The sequence below is a fragment of the Coturnix japonica genome, chromosome 3, assembly GCF_054131305.1.
Source record: "Coturnix japonica strain WE chromosome 3, WE-NBRP24, whole genome shotgun sequence".
Taxonomy (NCBI): Eukaryota; Metazoa; Chordata; class Aves; order Galliformes; family Phasianidae; genus Coturnix; species Coturnix japonica.
This window is the reverse complement of record NC_140665.1, coordinates 57067618-57091766: the sequence shown is the minus strand read 5'-3', so window position 1 is coordinate 57091766 and position 24149 is coordinate 57067618. Positions and strand designations below refer to the sequence as shown.

At 40.3% G+C, this 24149-nt stretch overlaps 1 protein-coding gene across 20 annotated transcripts in view; it reads left to right on the top strand.

Annotated features, from left to right (window-relative positions):
- Nucleotides 1–24149, top strand: part of NCOA7 (nuclear receptor coactivator 7) — an 80730-nt gene that overhangs the window by 3118 nt on the left and 53463 nt on the right. For 11 of the 20 annotated variants that reach the window (XR_014944086.1, XR_014944085.1, XR_014944084.1 and 8 more), the window contains exons 1-2: nucleotides 2941–3054; nucleotides 18840–18971. Coding sequence is in view for 17 of the 20 variants with exons in the window: in XM_085541736.1 (XP_085397862.1) it covers nucleotides 18922–18971 (50 nt within the window). In the remaining 3 variants the exon portion in view is untranslated. Of the gene's footprint in view, nucleotides 1–2940; nucleotides 3055–3167; nucleotides 3801–18839; nucleotides 18972–24149 lie in introns of those variants that run through there. The other 9 variants (XM_085541733.1, XM_085541729.1, XM_015858523.3 and 6 more) reach the window with 5 other exon arrangements.

The window sequence follows — 24149 nt, the reverse complement described above, 5'->3', positions numbered from 1 at the left end:
GAAGTAAATCCTTTTCATTTCTCAGTATCCTCTGCAGAGCCTTTTGGAAGCACCTTCTGGTTTAATCCACTTGGCAGTAGTAACTGGAGGACAATATCAGTTATGAGGGGAGCAGTTCTTGCAAATTTTTTTAAGCTCTGCTCTCTGTCTCATTTTTGGGAAATGTGTAGAAATTTTCCATATCCCGACCTGCTAAATTGATTTAAACCTACACAATTCATTCAAATTCAGACAGGAAGATCCGCAAAACTCCTCTTGGCCTAAACTGCAGAAACCAGGCTAAAAATAGTGATGTGTTGTAAGGGAAGTCAGCCCCTGGTGCATGGTAGGATCAAGCAGAGACTCAGTTAGGAAGAAGTCTGTCTGTCTCAAAGCTATTTTATGATTGTTTTGTAGTGGAAAAAGTTGTAAAAATTCTTGGGGGGGAACACTCAACAACAGAGTGACTGCTAGTAGGAATAGAAAACATCCATCTCATGTTTATACCTTTTCACAACTGGACTGTTAGGATATTCTTTACTTTAGTAATTCTTAATTGAGTGTTACCTTCCTTAAATAAATGGGCAGTAAGGCAACAGATGCAGATGTTTGGGGGAAAAGTGATGTGAGCCATATCTGAGCAATTGATTTCTTCTTTGTGGAAGCTGATCTGAGTGCAGGCCAGAAATTCACCATCAGTACCTCTGACAATTTTGTTCTTTGCCATGTATGCAGTTCTATTAATATACACTGCAGTGGATATTCAGCGGGAGATCAAACTCTGTTCAAATATTGTACTTAAGTATCTGAAGTCTGTTCTACCATATGCTATTATGCATGTGAGTTTGAGTAAGAAATCTTTTTTTTTCAAGAGTAAAAATTGATGATTTGAAAGTGACTAAAAATCAAACTTGCATTTTTATCTCCTTCAGTACAGTGCGATCAGTGATAAAACAAGCTTGTCTGATCCTGAAATCAGTAACAGATGTGAGTGCCTGCTGAAGATATTCTAAGCATTAATATCACAAAGACTGTGATTTAAACAATGTTAAATCATTTGCATTTAAAATATTTTCCATAGGAATGTATTGGCCCAGGAAAGAGCAGACTATTCAGACTGTTTCTATTGCCTGTGCTATATAGAGATCAAAACTAAGTTTTGTTTCAAAGGTTTTATTTCAAAGATGATGTGTCTCTGTATCTATACCTACCTCTGTATGTCATGTTCATGACTGTAGCAGATAGGCACTATCTCTTGCTTCCAGACTCAGTAACAAATCAAACAAATTTTATTTTTAGATCCAGCCCCACAGTCTCTTCCAATGTCATAAACTTGTCTATGGCTTCATAGACAACATCATAGGGGTTGGAAGGGACCTCCAGAGATCGAGTCCAACCCCCCTGCCAAAGCAGGTTCCCTACACCAGGTCACACAGGCTTCAATTCCAAGCGATATCTCACAGTTCTGTAACCAAAACTTATGCTGTGCTTCTGTTCTAGCTTCAATGTGTTTATTCTGCTGCTGTGACTGGAGCTAGAGTGATTTCTTTCCAATGCCAGAATAGCTAGAATAGACATTTGAAATGCTCAGGGCTATGTAAATTCTGAAGAGGAATGTGTCTTTGTCTGCTATATGGAATCTATGCATTGTCCTGGTAGAGTCTTCTGCACAAGACAAACAGGTAATGTGCTTGATGGAGAGTAAACTCCTACATCTCAACAGAGGCAGCTTTTCCTGGAGTTAGAATAGGGTGTCACTGACATTTAAATTCATCTGGGAGATGGCTGCATATCCGTATGAGAGCTGCATTCATACTTGAAATCATAGAATCCTACAGTCACAGAATGGCTTAGGCTGGAAGGGACCTAAAAGACCATCCAGCCCCAACTTCTGCCATGGGCAGGGCTGCCACCCAGCAGCTCAGGCTGCTCAGGACCACATCCAACCTGGCCTTGAGCACCTCCAGGGATGGGGCATCACAGCCACTCTGGGCACCTGTGTCAGGGCCTAGGCACTCTGTCTCAATGATCTCTCTTCTTTTAATTAAAACAATCCCCCTTTGTCCTGTCACTGCCAGACCATGTAAAAAGTTGGTTTCCCTTTTATTTATAAGCTCCGTAATCAACACAGATGATTTTGAAAGGGATCTTTAAGCAGTTGTTAGACTATTTAAAGAAGAAAGAAAGCATATACCAGTTACTTCCCTTTAAATCCAACAAGCTTTGATGTTGACTAACAACGTAACTACTAAGAAAAATGATTCTTATCTGGATGTCCTTGCATACCAATTGCTGTTTTATTTTTGCACGGTCTTTTACCATCTGCATGCACACAAACACATTCTGTGTTACGTTAAGTTGCTGTTTCTGCAGGTATCTGTCTGTCTACGGACCTCTGTCTTGCAGACTTTGGGATTTAGTGGTGCTGCGATGTGGAAGGCCTTTCTCCTGGAGTTCCTGTCTTTCACAGCTGCTTACTGACTAGAAGAGGGAACAGAAAGTGAGGTCTCATTCAGGCTGCCATTAAGGTCTGGTAGGGTTACCCAGAGCTACCTAAGGTAAAGGAGCAGAGTTTCTGGTAACTTGGATGGGTTTTTGGGGGGTTTGTGGAGTGCTTGTGGGGAAACCTGCATGCGGTGGATGTGCAAACAACAGCAAGCTTACAGACATTTCAGTTTCCAGTGGATGTAAAAGCATCTGCAAACCTGGCTTTCCAAAAGCGGTGCTTTAGTATTACCCTTAAAAATAACTAAACTGGGGTAAAGCTTTTCCGTCACGCCGAGGAAGACCCTTTCCCCGTACAGTGCTGGCGGCACTGAGAGCCTTGAGCATCTCCCGATTCCCACCTTGCACCCCTACCCGGACTCAGCCCCGCACCACCCACGGGGCCGACCGCGCCCCCTCCCCCGGGTCCGGGGCGGGCCGGGGGCGGCTCGGCGCGGTGGGGCGGAGCCGCGGGCCAGGCCGAGCCCAGGCGGGCCGCTCGGGAGCGGTGGGGCTGGTCCTGCTCCGGCCGAGCGGGGAGCGGTGCTATCTCCGCGGTCGCCATGCCGCCGCCGCTCGCCCTCCTTGCAGGTGCGCTGGTCGCGGGGAAGGGAGGTCGGGACGCATCCGCCGTTAAGCCGCGGGGTCACTGCCCGGCGTGCGGAGGAGGCGCGGGGCGGGGGCCGGGGCCCGGCGGTGCTGCGGGGCGGGAGGGAGCGGGGGCGGCCGCTCAGCTGCCGTGCGGATGTCGCCCGGAGCCGGGCTGCGCCGCCCTCCGCTCTGCGTCTCGTTGCTTTGCGGGCTGGGGGCTGCGTGCTCGCGGTGCTGCGGTGGCCGTGTGCCCGCCGGGCTGAGCGACGCTGCCTGCGGGGCTCGCTCTGCGGTGCGGACCCGTAGTTTGGCGGCTGGAGGAGCGGAGCGGAACGAGTCGTTCTGCTGATGGCCTTCAGCCTTCCGAGCGGATTTTTTCCCTAGACCTCGCGTGATTTACTGGAATGTTCCGAGCTCTCCCTGTTAACTTGCAGTGTCTGATGACCGTGACTAGGAAGCACGGCTGGAGGTGCGGCGGTGACTGTTGTCCGTCCGTCCGTCCATCTGTGTGTGCGCAGCTAACCTCACCCTCGGCATCCGTGTTGGTGCCTGGCCCTGGGGCTGAGCTGCGAGCTGCTGGCAGTGTGTGGTACTGACCGATGCGGCCTCCAGGTGATGGAATCGGGTGATGAATGCTCACGGCAGCCTTCTACCGCGTGTTTACTTTACACGCCGCTGTTACCGTTCGCCCATTAAATCATCGTGCATGTCTTGTGCTAATGCGTAGTAATGGACTTGAAGGACGGGTAGGTGCTCGTTAATTGATTATGGCTTGCTGCAGGATGCTGTGCTCCTGACTAAGTGCCTGTAGTTGGATGATTAAAATGCAGACTGGAGAGCTCTTCCAAGCTGTTGTATAAGCAAGTATTTCCGTAGCGTGGAAATTGTATTGTGTTTATATTGGGTTTTGGATGTGCCTATGTGTAAGTTTGTGTGTACGTACTCAGACTTCAGGAAATTAATGAAGAACACAATAGAAAATAGAAAGAAAAGTGTACGTGCCTATATAGTTTCTGAATGGAAGCTACATTATCAGCAACAGATGTAAGGCAAGGTAAAAAATACATAAGTCAAGCGACTGCATTCTCTGTTGTCCTTGCAAGGTTGTCCTTATTCAGGATAATGTTAGTAAATATAAGCAAACTATTTTAAGGATCAAAACCCATAAGTAACTTGGGTTCTGTGAAGAGCTTTAGTGGAGTTGTTGGGACTGCTTGCAGACATAGCATACTTTACAATGATTTCTCTTTTTTTCTTTCTTCTTTCTTTTTAATGAATCCAATTCTCGAGTTTGATGGAAATTCTGTACTTGGGTTAAATTCAGTACTGTTGTTGTTTATTATGCCATTAAAAAAATAATAATCAGGTATTCTGAAAATGAGTCTTATCTAAGTTGCAAAGTCAGGTCTCTGAGTCACAGCTCTTGCCTTTGCCCAGTGGGCTGTTCACTTATGTTTTCACTGGGTCAATGGCCACGTTTTGATTTTTATTTGCTCGTCTATTGCTGAAATGATAAATGATTCCCTTTGGAGATGAAATGACTAAGAATTGATTGGACAAGTACTTATCTGGCAGGGTAGGAATACTGTTTTATTTTGCTTTTTGTATCCAGGGTTTTGAAAGAGAAGACTGAGGTTGGCCAGGGGTTGCCGCTGTAAATACTTGGCTAGGTTATGGGTCTGACCTCTCTTCAGTGGACAGCTTACGTGTAGGTCTGTTCTTTTAAGTGATTCATTGAAAAGTGATTTGTGTTTGAGAATAACATTTCTTTATAAGGTTATTAATAAGACTGTATAAAATGCTCTAGATATGTACAGCATCTGCAGGGGCTCCCTGCAGTCACCCCATCTGGGTGAGCATGTCAAAGGTGGAAATTAGTGCGATCCTCTGGAGCGTGATCTGATGCAAGGACCTGCTGCTTCAGGCAGCTGGAAATTTCTGCTGAAAATAATTACGATGCAAATAGAGGATGAAGGGACTAATTTCCCCTTTGCTTTGAGTGAATCTGCTGTGACCGTGCAAGGAGTGACAGAGTGACAAATCTCTTCCTTCCCACAATCAATAATCTGTACACGTCCGAGGTTTTGCGGGCTCAGCTTTTGTTTTGGTGAAGCATCTGCTGGCTGGTACAGTGCTGAGGGTGGGGGTGTGTACTGGCCTCTGTGCTTCTCATTTCTTGCTCCCTGCTGTGAGGGCACTTAGTCTCAAGGTCTGCTCTGTCTGTGTGTGTGACACAGAGATTGCGCTGCTGCTTCAGGGCCTTCATGTGGGCTGGTATCACTTTCCCTGAAAGAGGAAATGTAACTACAGCTGAGGAGTGAAATCAGCACCAAGAGGGCTCACTAAGGGGCCTCCTTTGGTAAGAAGGAAAATAAAGGTAGGAGAATAGAGTTTTTAGACTTATTATTTTAGATCAGACTTCCTTATTCCCGAGACATTTCTCCCTAGCTTTATTCCTGAGACAATTGTAAGCAAACCAGAGGGGATTATATTCCCACTATAATCACATTGTTTTAGTTTGACGCATCAAGCACGTTATGGGAATATTTTTCTTCCTTTTCTTTTCAAACCCTTCTATTTGTGGGTGGAAAGCCCCATGGAAACATCAAGCAGGTGTAAGCAGCTGTGAGCTGCAGCCAAAAGACATCTACTGTTTATTCCTTTTTGAAGTCCACAGTTTAGTGCTGCAATCCCGGGGCCCTTTGTTTTGAATTTGCAATTTCTGTTCCTTTTGACTGCAGGAGGAGGATGCATGGACAGGCTTTGTATGGCCTGTCAGGACTCCACCATGGGGCGCAGCGCAGAAGCTAGAAGTAAGCACTGGGAAATACAAGTTGCTGCTTGTGCAGTGCTTTGCTCTCACAGCTGGGCTGCTCCCAAAACTAAACTCCAATTAAACTTGGAGAACTTGCATCAGTACTTCAACTTGATACCACGTAGCATCCTAAAGATGAGCCTGTACTCAAAGCTGCAATTTTATGGCAATTTTTTCTCTTCTAGGAAAACTGGCTTAGGCTTGATGAATATTGTATCCACTGAAAGCTTTGTAATCTTTACGGGCCTTTCTGATCTTTACTTAATCTTACTTTTAAAACATGAGCTGAATTTTCAGTTGCATGCCTCAGATTCCGCGTTGCTTGAGATCAAGCTGTTCCTTACATTCAGTTGTTCTGTCTCCTGTAAAACGTGTAATTGAGCACCAGGCCTCATGTTTGAAAACCAAGTGTACTTTGTCACGGCTACTCATAGTATGCTTTAATTTGTTGTTGGTTGGTTGGTTTTGGCTGTGGGGGGAAGTCTTGTTTCTTCTTTCGGCATCTTAAAATCTAGGCTCTCTGACTGCCTATCATGTTTAAGTGATGGTAATTTCAACCAGGTTTACAGGAATAGAAAATGTCAGAGCTGAGCAAGGATACTGTACCTGTTTGTTCAGGCAAGATTTGTGTTTATCTTTTGCTTAAAGTGTCAAATTAGGAGTGTTTGTTTCTTTCCCTTTCCACTGCAGCAGGATTTATAAGTCTTTTTGTTGACAGCTACTAATTTTCAGACTATGGATATCCTACTCTAGCTTCACCCTTTCTGACTGATTTGGGGATCTTTCCTTCAGAGTTTCTGTAGGTATCTGAAAGCCATTTTTCCAAATCTAAGTGTCTCAAGAGTGTCTCAAGAAATCACAGCTTTGTTCTGTGGCAATTCACAGTGGGAGCTACTACGACCTTGAACTCAAAGTGGGAGGAACCTTGTCTAAAGAAAAGGCAACTTACGCCACTTTTCCAAGTAAATGTGAATCTTTTCTAGCAGCGCTTTCTCTCTACAGCTATGCTTATCTTTATTTTACCCTCCTCTCTGTCCCACATGCCATCTGTCTTATTTTCTCATTTGTTTTCTTTTTAAATACTCTAAAACTGATGCAGAAGATAGAAAAGAAGTTTGAATTTTTATGAACCATTGCTACCACCTTCACTTTTGGAGGAAGATGTGCGGATGCCTTACTGTCAGCTCAGATGATATCAGAAACTGCTTGGAATCTGCCTAAGTTCTTACTTGGGATGTTGTAAGGAACAATTCACTATCGTCAATGGCTCAACACAGTACTTCTGTGCTGAGTCACTTGTTAGCGTTCAAACTATTTCATATGATATTTAAACTATCTACTAAAGAACAAAGCACTTTTCTTGTACTCTGCAAGCAGTATTTGACTTTTCAAACTCTTTCCTGTCACTCATCAAGACTTATGCAGAGAAGCTGCTGAAGGTTAATAGTAGCAACTCTGATACCTTTTGGCATAAAATCCAGAGAGCTCCTTCTATCCCATCTCTAAGAGTTTGCAGCCTGCAGATGTTGTTCTGTGGATGTGTGGTGTGAATGATGACATTGTGGTGAAAATGGGTGGTGAAGCAAATGGGAGAGTCTTTGGTTTCCACGTTGTTATGGAGCAGCATATGCTATGTGCTGAAACATATACAGGTGTGTGGTGAAAGACTGCATCCTGTAGTCATCAGGGTGGCTAGGAGGTGAATTATAAACTCAAAGGAGTGACAAGCATGACACTCTCTTGGTACAGTTTGTTGTTCTCCAGCCTTTGTGCTTGCATATCAGCTGAAGAAATTTAGAATCATAGAATTACTCAGGTTGGAAAGACCTCGAAGATCATAAAGTCCAACCATAGCCTAACCATAGCACCCTAACTCTAACAGCCGTCTGCTAAATCATATCTCTGAATATTTCCTTTGATTTACTGTTTTTGTTTTTTGTTTTGTTTTTCAGGGGGGTATGATGCTGAGCTCTGTTGGTCAGGCATGATTTATTGCTGGGAGGTGAACAGATAGTGAGAGATGGCTGGCATCATTACACTGCTGTGCAGAGACTAGGCAGGAACTTGCAAAGTCATCTATTTGTGTTCTGCTGCAGTCACACAGGACTGAAAGCAAAATCTCTGGTGTGGAGCTCATGTTGACATAGTTGTTGATGGGAGCAGAATTGCTTCCTTCAATACAAGAATTCTCAGTTCCTTAAAACAGAGCCTGCTGCTAACTGATCAGTCAGCAAATTTAAAAGTAGATTATTTGTTTTGAAAATTGGATTTCACATTGTAAGGCATGGTTTCTGGTAGTACAAATAGCACATTGTCATGAAAAGGGTTTTCTTTTTTTCTCACTCAGTTGACACTGTGCACTTGACGCTGTTGTGCAAGTGGTAAGCTCCAGTGTTTTGTCAACTGGTTTTGTCCTTTCCTGAACACTGCCGTTGTGGCTGTCGATCTCAAGCTGAGCTGGGAAGATAACAGCTTTTACAGCCCATAGCTACCAGTGGGTGTTCCTCCCTTAAAGCTTACTGGGATGATAAATTCAAAAAACACAGAGTTGCCTTCATCATGGAATGGGCTGCCCAGGGAGGTGGTGGAGTCACCTACCCTGGAGGTGTGAAAGGAGTGTTTGAACGTTGTGTTGAGGAATGTGGGTTAGTGAGAACTACTGATGATGGGTAGATGGTTGGACTGGATGATCCTGTGGATCTTTTCCAACCTTGGTTATTGATTCTGTGATCCAGCATGAATGGGGGGAACAGGGAAGCAGCTAGGCCTGATGCCATGATGGATGTTAGTGAGCTGCCTCTAGGCTCGATGAGTAGTGAGCAACGAAGAAAACACATTACCTAAGAAAACTGGTCTTAGTTCTTCTGTTAATCTCTGAAGTCCATTTCAGATTAGGTTTATGAGAAAAGCAAGAAAGTTATGTTCTGTTCCTTGTTTTTCCCTCTGGAAAGGAAATAACCAAACTCTGCAGAGCAGAAGTGCCTGCTTCTTGCAGAATCCAGCCCATGTCCATTAGGAGTGCAGTGCTGGTATTATTAACTTTCTGTAAGGGCTTCAACTTTCAAAATGTATTTCTTAGGCAAAATAATGGCTGTCCCTCAGTAATGGTAACAGGCCTTTAAAATATCTTTTCTGCCTTAGTTTTTTGCCTTTTTTTTTCTCCTCTCTCCTGTCTGTCTAGGAACTTAATAAATGATTTACGTTCTGCAGATGTCACTGAAATGAGGGCTTCACTTTCAGTGCTGATACAGTTTTCAACTCTTAACTGCCTTGCCGTCAACATTATATTGTGCTTAAAAGTTTTACCTCGTACTTTGTTTTACAAATCATTTAGTTTCTGATGTCTTTTTCATTCCACGTACTATTTGTTCTAAATTTTGTGATGAAAGAGCTACAGGTGATTATTTTCTTCAATGAAAGGCTCTAGGATGACAGCAGGCTGTGTTATAAATTGAAATTTATTTTATCTGGCCTTGAAATGCTTCTTCCTGCTTCCCTTCACTTTTTTATCTTTCTGCCTCAATGAATTCAGCAAGCAGAAAGTTCAGAAAAGCCATGTTGATTTGTGAAAAGCTCATGTCACGTGCTGTGAGTTCATTAGGCTGGCCCAGCAGCACATTCTGGATTTGAAGTGTAGATTTACTTTTAAGTCTTGTAGTAGTTATTGATCAGAACGTATATCTAGCTCTAGAATAATGTACTTCCTACAAATAACGTGTCAGTGCTTTTAAACTACAGTTCAATTATATACACAGGCATGGTAGATGTAAGCTAAATTTTATTTTATTTTTTTCTGTCTTTTTTTTTTTTTTTTTTAAAGTTGTATATTTTTACCCTATTTGGAGACAGATTTCCAGAGGGTCTGTGAAAAGGTCTGAATTGTTCTTTACTTAATCTTAAATTTTAGACACCCAATCTGGTTTAAAAACAAAGGCTTTAACATGGACCAAAAGAATAATGCTGTTAATATATTAACTATTCTAGATGACTTCAACTTGAGGTCAGCCAAGCAATTACTTTGGTGTAGCTGTAAACAGTCAGTGCATGATTCTTTTAGTTTCAAAATTATCCTGCTCTGATCAACAAGAACGCCTCAGTTCAGTAACAGTGTTTAAAACCCTCAAACAACCTGAAGGTAACATTTTTGGTAAAGCAATAACACCAAATAATTTCCATGCTTCTGTTTTTATGCAGCTCCTCAACCTTAATTCAATCTTACTTTTAAGTTGTCCTTTTAAAAAACAAGCTTTGAATCGTCTTACTGGCTGAATACATCTTTCACTGAGCAAATGAAGGCCAGATTAGGAACACCATAAAAAACAACAACAACAACAAAGCCTACAGGTGGTTCATATCATCTGTGTCTTTTTAATATATATAGAGATACACTGCTAATCTTATTTACCTGAATATTTTCAAGCAGGCACTCAACTGTGCATAAATATCTATGACACAGAAAAACTGTTTCTCTGCTTCTGGACAGAAGCAAGTAGCTCTTCAGAGAGACTGCCTAATTAGAGGTAGGTAAATGTGATACTGCTATGTTGTATATCAAGGTAAATTTGTTTTCACATATGAGTTTTTGTCTTGTAAATGATGCAAGCTGGCTGTCGGTACAGGACCAGAAACTGCTTGTCATGTTGTATAGGAGTCCTTAGCTGGAGAAAGGATGAACAGAAAGATAATAAAGGCTTTGAGGATGTTTCACGGGAGCACGAGGACTAAATCATTCTTCATTACACAATACTGAAAGGAATTATGCAAGAAGGAAGGAAATAATTAGAAACATTGCTGCTATTGAGCCAGGCCTCAGGCCATGCAGCAGTAAGGGCACAGCTGGCTGTCAGAGTGCTGTGGCTGTGCTGAACCACGGCTTGCAGCATCTGGGCACTTGTGGCCTGCACTGGTGTCATACCCTGCAGTGCCAAAGCACTGTGATGAGCTGAGTGCTGCAGGCTGGGCAGGTCAGAAGTAGCCAGGGAAGGTGTCTTGTGTTTATCTCCTGTGTTAGAAGCAGACAGGATTTTCTGTTACAATCAAACTGTTCAATGTGTTATTTAATATACAGTGTATTCATGGCAGAATTGAGGTTGCTATGGAAACCTGGCATTCTGATACTGTTAAGGGTGTTTCAAATCAGAAAACATTTGCATTGTGTTATTGCGAGACTCCCTTTTTGCTCCACTCATTCTCTCAGATCCACTGTTTCTTGAGAGGCAGGTGAGAGAGGGTGCAGTCATGCACCTGGATTTGCATCAGTCCTTACAGGCAAGCTGGGTTGGAAAGGGATGTTGAGGAATAGGAAAATGATCGTTTTCCCTTCAATTACCTCTTCTATCTTGAGTTGCTTTTGTGGGAGAGGAAGCATTTATAAATTCTAATCTTTCACATTGTAAAGTCAGTAGGCTGTTATCTTCATCTCTTTTTCCCTGGAAAATTGAAAATGATAGTTACTTTTAAAATAAAAATTTATAGTTATTTTTACAGCATGAATTTTATTGGAAATATACTAGACCTGTTCCAATACTTCCCATTAAACTGGCAGATTTATGTGTATTTTAATACTTTATCATTTGCTTGGCCTTATTCTGTAGAGCACTGAGAACGTGCTAACCAAGTCTGTGACCCTGAGAGTGTGCACTTCTTGTCTGTAGTCTGTGCCTGGCACTTGCTGGCTCCTCTTGCCAGTTATCAAGCTGTGCAATTGCTGAGGCCTGCTGCACAGGGTGACTACATGAGGAGTTAAGTCTACAGCTGCAAATCTGTCTTTTTCTGTCAACTCTGCCATTACAAATGTGTGTGTGCAGTTTATCTGTGTGGCACAAAGGCCTGTGTTGCTTTCAGTAGACCAGCTGGAAGTGGATATGAGCTGACATGTCAGGAGAAAAGCCAGGCTGCAGGTATGGAGTCTCTCTGTTGACTCTGTTACTTACAGGTAATTTGTCTGGCAGTTTTTGGTGGAGTAGTGGTAACGCGCAACTGTAGCACATGAAAAGGAGAAAGACAAAGAGCAGCAACATTTCAAACCATGGCAGCTGCTTCCTGCATGGGCTTGTTTTAGTACCTTCAAAAAGCCCAATTTCTTTGGATTGATACTTGTACTGTGCAATTTGTGAAGGATGTTTACTGTACATCTATTAGTGGTGATGCTTTTTTTGCCACTGTAAATTCCACTTGCAGGAACTGATTAATAGGGAAGACTCTGAGGTGTGACTTGGTCTGGGACGTGTGACACTGGGATCCAGTGCCACTTAACAATGTCCTACATATTTGATATAGGTATATCAGTCAAGGATCTGTCTCAGAAATACCTTATAAAGAGTGGTAGAGATCAGTATCTCCCGTAAGCACAGACTTGGTTTCGCTGACAAAGTATCTTGAGAAGGAAAGGCACGCTGGGCAAACCATTCAGCTTGCAGTTAGAAGAGCTGTGACTTTGTAGCAACTTTGCTGAATGACAACAATGTCCTTCAGAGTCTCAGCCTGCTGCCTCTGAAAAGAGAGCAGATGTTTTTGACAAGGAATTTTGGGAGACATAGTTTATTTAATAAAGTTGCTGACATTTACTAGAGTCTCACAAATAACTGGAGCCAGTACCCTACACATTCCTGGACACTTCCATTGTTTACATGTACAAGGTTGTCTGTATTTTGGTGGCTACACAGTTTGTTCTCCATATCCGAATGTTGATATTTTTCTGCTTCCTTGTATCTTCTGTTGCAACATTTTTGTAGGAAGAAACCATTTCTTTCTGTCAACAGCCCACGAAGCATACAGGATTTGGCATACTGACCCACCACATCATGTATACCTTTACACAGTGAGTGTAAAAGGTTTTGGGTTCAGAGAGGTTGGCTTTAATATTTCACTTGAACTGGGGTGAGTTGACACAGGGGATGCAAGACAATGAAGGGGTTAATTCTTCAAAAACTTCGGGGGCCAGCAAATTATCAGAATCTTAACTGCTGACTTATAAATGAAAATCTTCCAAAGTGGCTCTGTTTCAAACAGTACTGCACTTTCTCATTCAGTATGATGTAGCACTCTGCTTATCAGTTTACAGTTTTATAACTAATTTCTAACAACCACTGCTGAGTTATGCAGTAAAATGCATTGATCTTAATGGAAAATATATCTAGTGATGTTCAGCTGTCTGATTGGGAAGATTAAATGCTTTTCTCTTGACAGCTCTCACTTGTGGCCTTGACTTTCTGGCAGCTCTTTTGCTTCACTTTGTTCTGTATGAAATATGATAGCCTGAGTTAGTGGTAAATTTTTCCTCCCAAGTAAGCTAGGAATGATTCAGCTGGAGAGTCCATAGGAGCTGTTTCAAGTTTTTGTTACTGACATTCTGAATCAGAAATGTCTGTGGGGTTGGTCTCCTCTCATTGGTGATAGGATGAGGAGAAATGGTCTCAAGTTGCACCAGGGTAAGTTTAGGTTGGATATTAGGAGAAACTTCTTTACAGAAGGGTAGTTAAGAGCTGGAATAGGCTCCCCAGGGAGGTGGTTGGGTCACCATCCCCGGATGTGCTTAAATGCCGTTAGGATGTGGGGCTTGGGGACATGATTTAGCGAAGGGTTGTTAGTTAGGGTAGTATGGTTGGGTCATGGTTGGACTTAATGATCTTTTAGGTCTTTTCCATCCTGAGTGATTCTGTGATTATATGATTTAATCATTGAGTTTATTTTATTTGAACTCTGGCTCTTGTGTACTTAGTTGATGAGTTGAAGGTGATCTAAGCTTAGCCTGCTTCTATCGTGTTAATGAGGAATGGAAATGACTTTTAGCTTGCAACACCTCTGCAGCAGGCATAATAACCTCAGAAACCATTGCAGCCAGTTCCTTAACCAAAGGTATGTTTTTCATTTATGTATTTTATCTCTATTATCCAGGACTTCTGAACATGCTGATGCAAGTCCACATGATGTAGCAGGCAGAACAAGCTGCTGTCAAGTGTTGCATTTAAGATGGAGAAACTGTGATGCTGGTCTGCACATTTAGTCTGAACAGGAAGTCTAGAAGTCATTTTTGCACACAAATTCACTTTCAGTTTTTTTAATTTTTGCATTTGGGGCTTTTAGGAGTGAAACCCTGTTGCATGAAACTTGACAGACTTAATGTTTTAAATGCCAGTGGAATTATATGCATAAATGAGGGTTGTTCTTCTTAGCACCAGCTGAGTGATCAGTCCCAACTTCACTCAAGTGGGGAAGCTCTCCTAGTTTTTGCTTAGTACCCTTCAGTTAAATATAATAGACTGGTACTTCTTTATAAAGATAAAGCTTATTAGTATTTTAACACTGCATTGTACTTTACATGCTAATTACGTTGTGACTATATAGTAATAGTAAAATAATCTTATATTTATCTTAAGATAGCATTAGAATAAACTCTCAGTTTTTGGTTTGAATTACTGAATCTAATTGAATGTAATTAGTCTCTGCTGTGTTTTATTGGCATGTACTAGTGCTTTCCTGAAAGCTTCCAGTCTAATTTTATCTAAGTCATTCTGCTCAAAGAAGACAAATAAATAAGTAAATAAATAAAATAGTTGACTTAATCTGTTCTTTTTTTTTTTTTTACTGGCTGTATGTTTATATTACCCTGTCAGCCTAAAGCACTACAATGTTTTTGTGTTCTTTTTTTTTTTCTGAGACCTTTAACTTTTCAGTAACACCAAATGAAATAGGCTAAAAGAATGTAAAAGCAGTAAAACCAAACCTAGTTAGTCCAGGTCATGAGAAGCAAATGAGAATGTCTTGCCTGCTCCATTGCTTTACATACAAGCATGTTCTGTGTGATCCTGTGCTACAGCCATGTTAGCATGCGTGTGTTTGCGTGTGTGTAGTGCTTGGTAACTGCTTTGGTCTGACCAGAGACACAGACAGCAACCCCAGGTGTTCAGTTTCATAACTAATGTGCTAAAAATACTTTCCCTCTGTTGTCATACAATTTCTTACTCTGGTAACTTGGTGGAAATTTGCAACACTGCACTTAAGGTACTACATATGTATTTCATTTTTTGGTCTTAATAGTGACTTGTTGATGTAATCCTTCTCATCTCTCATGGTATGCTCTTTAGTGCAAAGGTGGCATGTATGCCCAGATGCCTTATTGGCCATAAGAAGGCGCTCTGCTGCAGAGCTGAGTAGAATCCTCAGTAATGCTTCATTCCCCAAGCCTGTGAGTGGCAACAATGCAATGTTTGTACTGCAGCAGATAATGTTAAGGAAATGTGTAGTAGTGTGAGGTGCTGTACGCTGTTTATCTGTAATCCTGGGGCAGAGGTAGAATAGAGAAGCAGAAATAAAGAGCTGTTGTTGTGTGAGATGCTATAGCCCACACCTGCTCTCTCTGGAGGGAGGGTATTTGTGCTTGTTGTTCATCTGCTCTTATGGAAGCACGTGGAAGGTACTTAGAGCTCAGTTAGTTCTTCATTTGCTAAGGGGGGAATTACAATGTTATCCTACCAGATAAAAGGTTGAGAGATGCATTGACCCCACAGTATAAAGAGGAGTGGAGAGAGCTGCATGATTTTAAATCATAGAATAATATCCTAAATTGGAAGCAATCCACAAGAATCATGGAGTTGAACTCCTGACTCTACACAGGACGTTCAGAACAGGAATTTTGAGTTGTTATTAAGCACAGGAAGCAGGTCCACTGTTGTCTCTTAAAGACTGCAGTCTGCATACAATGAAAGTAGTGAGGTATATCATTCTTCATGCTTCAGAAGAGACGGAAGGAGAAGTGGTGGTCAGGAGTTCAGTCTGTTCCTTTTACTTATGTGGCTTTACTGGAGCATTCCTGCCCTTATTATTAATACTCCCGTAGCTCCTTGGCACCATAAACAGACAAAGGATCAAGTATCAAAAAAATATGCTAATACAAATGAAAAAGTTTAAAGTATCAGGACTTACAGCAAGAAGTAAATTTTTGTATTTTGCTCTTCCTGTGATTACTGGGTGAGATGTTACCTGACATTGGCTGAATTTGGAGAGCAGTACATTTTTAACAGAATCATTATATAAATACATTATTTATGTGTCAGGATTATTTCTTCTTTTGAAATTATCTTGTAGAACAATTAGCATTGCAGTACATAACAACAAGATTATCATTGTCTATTCCAGTTTTAGTGTAGAAGGAGTTAAAGGGAGCTTGTAATTTCTGTAAATCAGTTTTTTCATCATTTGGGCTTGGACTGTTCTCATGATATATGAGTAACATCTGCCTCCCGGCATATAAATATGCTCTAAATATATGCATTTTTAATAGTCTGCCTGATTCAGTCTGCAACTTTATCAGACAAGAGTGCCAGGAAACCAAAATTCATTTTAATTGTGTATCCATAATAACATTTTCAGCAGTTAATAAAGAATACCTGCTATTTCTTTACTGGGAGTTATTGAAGGACAGACAGAGGAGAAGTGTGGAGTTAGTTTCCCTTTTCTGATGTAACTTTAAAGTGATACTAAAAACCTGTAAAGTAAATGTTGCTTCTGTACTGGTATTTAACTGAAAACCAAAAAGGGCCTTTCAGAAATACTAGTCTTAGCAGCAATTATTGCAGGTTACCTTGATCTTCCTAGCTTTTAAGCTTTTGTTCCTTAAAGGTAATTAGTACATGACAAATTGCAAAAGAAAACAAAAGTGAACTCAGAGATCATAAGGGCTGCACTCCTAACCCATTTGTTGTTCCATAGTACTATAGAAAGAAAACACTTTCAGAGTACAGATTTTCAACTGTAAGTAGACCTTCCTGGGATAATACTTTTTGTTTCTTTGAAGAAGGTGAACCAAATACATTTTAATTCAAGTGAGACTTGTTGAATTATTTTGTTGTGAAAATTTCTAGTACTCATTTGCTGAATACAAGATTTCTGTGTGTTTTATTTCCAAAGGAAGGAAATTAAGCCATTTTTCACCAGATTGCCTTTCTGTTACCTCTAGTCTTTCTGAACACAATAAACCTGACATTTGTTAAATTAAGCAATACCATGATTGTTTTGTGCTGATGCTTTCTGTAGCACATGCAGCTCCAGACCAAAGCCCTATCAATATCTGCCTTTCTTCTCACTCTCCTTGCAGAGCCTTGGTGTTGCTGCTCCAACACTGTCAGGACTCATTCTCCTCTTGACTCCCTTGGGAGTGAATGGAAGGAGCATGCTTCCATCACTTGCACAGGATGAGATCCCATAGAGATCTTCCTTCCCTCTTTTCATCCTGTGCTTTTGTGCTGTCATGTGAGAGGACTCTTGACACTTCCCTGTTCTCATTTTTATGAGTCCCGTTGTCTTTGTTTATGAGTTTAATGTTATCTAAGTGCTTTGGTTATATGGTAGTTCTTGACATCAACACGAGGTTCATCCGTGACCAGTCAGTGCTCTTATGCACACACCACAGCCTATAAATAGAGGAAAAGTAGGCAAAGGGGAAAAGCTAGTTCCTCTCTTTGAGCTCTGTGTAGTTTGCTAGGTAGGTGGTGATTGTGTGCTTTTGAAAGACTTGTTGTAATTCTAAATACAGTTCTAACAAAGATACCATTTTTGATCCACTGAAAGCCTAATGACCTACCTCAGTAAAGGAGATAAGGTTATACTGGAATTCTTTATATCCTCATACAGGCTGTGCAGGTGTAATGTCAGTTTCTGTGTTCTGCTGGAGACTATAGCAGATGATAATTTGCAGGGATAAAACAGTATTCTATTTATAAACCAAAGATGTCACAGTCAAATTTGCCATTTAAAGAGTGCTGTCACATACTGACCATTATAATTCTCTGCCTGATGCCTAGAGATCAAAAAAAACTCGATTATTTATGAAGTGCTGAATATATACCAAGTTAATGAGTAAGGAAAGTGCATTTTTAAGCACTGGACTTTAATTGCCAGGGACTGAGGCTTCCTAAACATGGAAAAAAATTATGGCAAATATTTCTGATAGAATGCAGCATGATGTGCTCTTTGGATTTTCAAATAGATTAGTCTATTTTTTTCTGCATGACCTCTATTGTTGACATCTGGGAATTTATATCGTATGATCTTTTAATGTAGGAGAAAGGTAGTAGGAGCTGATTACGCCCTAGAGTAGCTTTTCTTCTTCTATGAATCATAACTTACATGTTTTTCATATCTTTGTTGTATTGTCCATTGGACTAAAATGCTTAGTAGTAACTTTTGATTTAAATTTTAATCTGATAAAGAATTCTTAAGAAATTGACTCTGTGAATGTGCACAAGCCTTCAGGGTAGGCTGAGTGTATACTGGAGAGGGGAAGAGGATAAAATACATGACAAGATTCTCTGAAAGGAATTGATGTGGCATATGATTCATTGCAGTAAGTGCCAAGCAGTTCTGAAATTCCCACCTCTGATTTACAAGGGCCTGAATACTTCTACAATTTATCTGGAGAGGAGGAGATTGATCTTATTTCTTCTCCTAGTATGCTTGTTTGAACTTGTGTATTGTTCACAGCAGTGAAAGCTGTTTGAAGAACGCAGATGACTCTTTTTTTTCCCCCCTTTTCATTATTCTTAAACTTCTCACTATTATACAGATTATTTTTTTTCTTTATAAAGTCAACATTACATATCTTTCTGGTTTTACTGTTTGTGTGGGATGTTTCTGAAGATTCTTGATCTTCTTATCTGTGAAACACCAGGAAGATGATTTCATATAGCCTATTTAACTACTGCCAATCCTTCCAGGGTTTTATAACTTGCTACTGCTCTTTGGATTACCTGCTTTGCAGTACGGCTCTTTCTGTGCTGGAGAAATTGGCCTGAGTGCATTTATTGTTTGTCTTACTGTATGCTAAATGAGTATCTTGTGTCATGCACTGACTGGTTAAAGTTCTACTTTGCTTTAACAGTGAGTCAATTGCATTTCCACAACACTGCTGGGTTTTGTATGCATTGTTGACACACTGATTTATGAACTTCCTGTTTTAAAATTTTATATACAGAGAACTCTGCCTGGATATGAGGTACTGAGGGGAAGAAGAGCATCACGCCTGGCTGCTCACCTTGCCCATTTGACTGTACATAATGGAGACCAAGGAAGAGAAAAAGGAAAGAAGACAAGGCTATTTTGCTCGGTAAGGTTACAGGTTTTATTTCACTCTGCATATTCACATGGCTTAACAATTTTTAAATTATGCTTTAAAATAAAACAGTGCTACATTATGTATCCAAAGAGTGCTTTTATTGCCCATCCCCATTGTTGGAGTAATGATTTGTTCCGTTGAGGCAGCGGAGATAAACTTGAACTGTAACTGTTCTTTATAACAGAAAACTGTTCCTGGGTATTCAATTGCAATGTGCATACAATTTGAGCTTCCAGCATCCAGCTTTGGAGAGTATTTATAAAAATAAATGCATCTAAAACAAAATGTCTAAAACTAAAGCTTATGTGACTGAAGATAAAGCACAGATTTGGTATTGCCTCATGGGAAAAGGTGAGCTAAGAAAGGGTCGCTACATACTATATGATGCTGCCTAGACTTTATCATATATACATGCAATACTTATTCAGTCTCTTTCTCTCTCTCTCTCTCTCTCTCTCTCTCTATATATATATATATATATATATTTGTCATTTGTAATTAATTATTGGTGGTTGAGGTTTTGTTGTTGTTGTTTGTTTTTTCAAGAAATAAGTGATTGTGATTTCCTGAACACTTTTCTTCATTAATTTGATATATATATATACATATATATCATGTCTTACATGTATAGTAATCTCTGAGATTCAATGTACAAGAAGAACTAATGCTTGTTTACTCCTGTAGGAATAGGAGGGGGGTGAAAACAAGTATGAGGACATCTTTGACTAAGATATACTTTCTGCACCACTGAAATGGAAAGCCATGTACTCTCTCTACTCTATACTAAATAACTGTTACTAAAACTGCTCTAAACTACCAGCCTAAGTGAATTTCAGATGCCTAGAGACATGTTTGTCACACCTGCTTGAAGTAGTAGCATGGGGAAAAGTTGCAGCTCTGATTAACAGGTGGTGTGTAATGGTGGCTAAAGACTGAAGGGTTGCAGTAAAGAACGTCTGTTAATGTCAGGTAACTTGCTTTCCATTTGGAGAATTGTAATTATGCTGATGTTCAAATAAATATTTTGATTTATGACTCTGAGAAATGAAAATAAACAATGTCAGCTATAATAGAGATATATGAAATAAGGTAAAAACATATCTGAAGAGACTGCAAAGCCAAACAAGTAATTTCCTGCTAAAGAAGATGTGATTTTCAAGAAGAGCCTGACTAAGATGCTTTAGTATTGAAGATAATGTTTTGAGTCCTTTCTAAATGCTGTCTTCTAAACAAACTGGAACTGCCACCAGGGGCTTTCAGCAAAGTCCTCCTTGACATTTTATTTACTTTGTTTTGTAGCTTTTCTATGTTACTCTCTTTCCTATGGAAAGTCTCTTCTAAATTTTCTTGGAGTTTTTTCACCCTAAATGGGTGCAGGATGTTGTTGATCCTTGCTTAACACCTGAAATCAGTTTTGAGTTCTACTACTTACCTGCTATGTAACTCTGAGGAGATCATTTTCTTCCATCCTGTTTTGCATCTTTGTCCTTTACATAGGTTATAGGCCCTTAAATGAAGGCTTCAATCAGCTCTAAGCCAACCTGTGCATGATTTCTACAAGACTGCTAACACAAATCCTCAAATTATGTTCTATATATATCTTTATATATATATATATATATATATATATGATTTTTAATAGAAACTTAAATAGACGAGCAGGCAAGGTGCCCAGCTTACATTTGCATACATTGCCCACGTGTGCAGTCAGGAGCAGAAGTGGAACGGAATTTGCATGTCAGTGATTTTAATCTAGCATGTTTCCTCTAGCAAGCAGGTGTCATGTAAAACATCTTGCTTTACATGATGACCCATGTAAATGTCATGGGAGTACCTGAATAATAGGTGGTTAATACTGCCTTTAATAAAAAGGCAGTTCTAACAAGCCAGTGATTGTTTCTTCATTGTTGTTCTTTTGTTCTTTAAGCTTTAGTTTTGACTTAATGTAAACAAAAGTTCCATGCTTAGGTGCCCAATATTGGTACACTTAGATAATTTCATCAGGTGTGTATTGTTGTTGTCAGTTTTGGTAGTTCATTAGCTTAGAATCCGTGGTCATCTGCTCTGTCCTTGTGTTTGAGCACATGAGTTTAATAGTTGTGACCCTAGGTTCAGGTTGTTTTATGAGGTACTTGACATATCCTGTTTTTACTGCCAGCTTGAACTCATGTTTATAAAGCCAAGTGCAACCTTAGAGGATACCCAATGCATGCATCCCCTTACTTCCACTACTGTTTTTAATTTTTCTTCCTTTACCTCTTTTAACTTGTTCTGCGAGCCTGGGAAAATCTGTCTCTCTGCCCCGCCAGATCCTCAAAGGGCCCAACTTCCCATCAGAAAGCAGCTTTTGGTCTTCAAGCTGGTGTAGTTTTGGCCCTTCCAAGAAAGCTTTTGATGGAGGTGATGGTCAGTGTCTTGATGGATCACACTAAAAAGTGTTGGAGAGGTTCGACTTGAGAACCCCAAAGTATTTGATGTGGTTAGAATAGTGGTGGTGATGTGCTGACAAACCACCTCCTAGACTTCTAGAGGGGAAATGAGATTAAAATGAAGTAACTGTCTGCATCCCTCTCCCCTCAATTCAGTGTTTCAGTTAAGTTTGTTTAAACATCAGTCCTTGAAAGTAGTTAAACTTCGTCTATAGAAGAGACCTATGCAGCCATTCTATCTTTTCTCTACAGATCTTCGTGCTGTCAGTGCCTCAATACTTCCCTGTAGCCAAACAACAGTTTTCAGAGGTCTCCACCCCTTCTCCAGGGAAGTGAAGCTGAAATAAAGCCCTCAGCATTTCTTTCTGCTTACCAAATACTCCTTTACCTGCTGTTTATTGTGATGAAGGCCATACTTTTTGGCCATGAAACAATTAACTTTTCAAACAGAAGCCTCTACAATTTTAAAAGACCAATTTAGATTCCTTATGCAGATAAGATGTTACAGCTTGTGGGAGTTTAACAGGCAGGAAGTTGAAATATGAGAGTAACATGCAAGCATAAATTTCTCTTATGTAATAGGTCCTTATGTGAGACTGCTACTCCTACTTAAAGACCGCTCTCTATAGTTAAGTTTTCTTGCTTATGTATTCAAACTTGCTTCTAGGCTTTTACTTCAGTGCTATCAGCTCCTAAATGTACCAATGTTTTTTCCAGCTCTTGCAAAGAACTCTGTCTCCTCTTACTCCAAAGGCTTTCCTGGTATCCAGCCAGACAGAAAATAAATGGTACAGTGTAATATGGGTCTATAGTGGCGCATTTGTATATACTAAGTCCCTGCTCTGCAGTTGCCTGCCTGTGACACTTGGTTCTTTTAACTGTAATTATGTGCTCTTAAAGCTTGATATTGTTTGCAGTTCCCTTCAGTCCCTGCTTTTCTTGTCTCTCCTCTGCTCTTAGAGAATGGGGAACCTCTCTGTTTTTCCCTGCCTGCTGTGTAGGGTCAAGGTCAGAGGTACTTCACTTCATCTATGGCTTGTACGCATTGGTGATTAAGAAATGGTGTTATATAACAGTTTTAAAAGTATGCAAGTTGGAGCTGACATTGGTATGAATGCTTAAAATTCAGGTAACACAGATTTTGTTGTGGCAAGGTACAGTCTGAAAGCACCACATTTAATAAAGTAGCTGTTACATTAGCAGACCAAGGAGGGCTATCCTCTCATACCTTCTGGAGGCAATACTCAGTCAGAGCCTGAAAGTAGTTATACACTTGATAATCACTTCATGTTGCCTTATGATATGTGAATGTTTGAGGAAAATAACAAAATTTACAACAATTTAATTTTAGATTCTTGGTTTAGATACCTACATGTGAAACTTGCGAGTTAAGATTTGAACATTAAAACCAAGGTTTACAACGATTATAAACATCATGTTTACAACCTAACCTGAACTTAACTTATAAACATTCATAGTTCATTACTGTAGAGATCACTAATACATAGCTGCTGAGTTTTAAACAGCTTGAGTCTGGAAGGATGACCTGGAGAAGAGATTGCATATGTGTACGCCTTTCTTTTTGGCCAGACTCATAATGTCCACACGGCATTCATCAAATGCTGGTTGCTTCTTGGATTACTGCTTTGCCTGCAATTGTCTCCTTGCAATTCTTGATCTCTTGAGCCAAAGTGTTGCTGTTTATTCAGGTTTCCTATAGCACCCATAATTTATTTTTTGCTTTCAGAAGGAAAAGCTTCCACGCATTGTTCTTAAAACAAAACATTGTGAAGGTTTATCTTGGGTGTGAAGAATATTCAAGCCAAGATCCTGGAGATACATGATTTATTTATTTTTTTAATTACTTGAGGAAACAATGCTTCATTTCAGCTCATCTGTCTAGTGGAAATTTCTTAGCTCTGCTTCCAGACATGCAAACGTTTCTTCATAATCCTTTTACTGACATTAAAAATGGTATTGCATTTCACTTCCATCGTTCTGTCCAATGATATGCATGCCTGAGGCATGTATATTTGAAGAAATGTGTTGTTGAAGAAAAGCTGAAGATATCCCTCCCTCAGATTTGTAGGTGCAAGCATATTATTTGCTCAGTTATTTGGAGGTGTATGTGTGGGATAGTTGAACTGCTGTGTTGGCTGCTGAGAGAAGCATTAAAAATAATTTTTGGACACATAACAGTATTGCATTGTCTCCCCTTGCTTAGAACGGAGAGGTTTCAATGTTTTTAGCAGCCTTTCTGCCTGCTGCTCTAGGTTAGCATTTCAGCAGTCTTTTGCAGCCACTGCAGTTTTCAGAAGTTAAAGAACATCTAGAATTCCACAGACAGCCACCTGAAAAGACTTTGAATACAGGTTTTCTGGGAGGTTGGTGAGATCCCTTTGATGCTTGAGAGACATTTGCTGCTCATACACTTATTGCATATATAAAAATACACGGAAGCCTTTTATCATAGGTATAAACCCGAAAAGAAAAATGGAGATCTGGGGAGAAAATTTTATCTTTTCTGAAGTATGTTGTGGAATGTGATTGTTGGCAGGGGAAGAATGTGTTGTGTAGCTGCTTAGCTTGGGAAATGCTTCCTTGCTTCACATTGCTGTTGTTTTCTATACCAGCAATCTTGTAGTTCTGTGATGCAGGATGAGAGTCACTGGGAAAACAGCCTTAATTATTGCTCTTTACTTAGCCTGTGAATCACAAATTTATTCTCTATTTGAGTTCC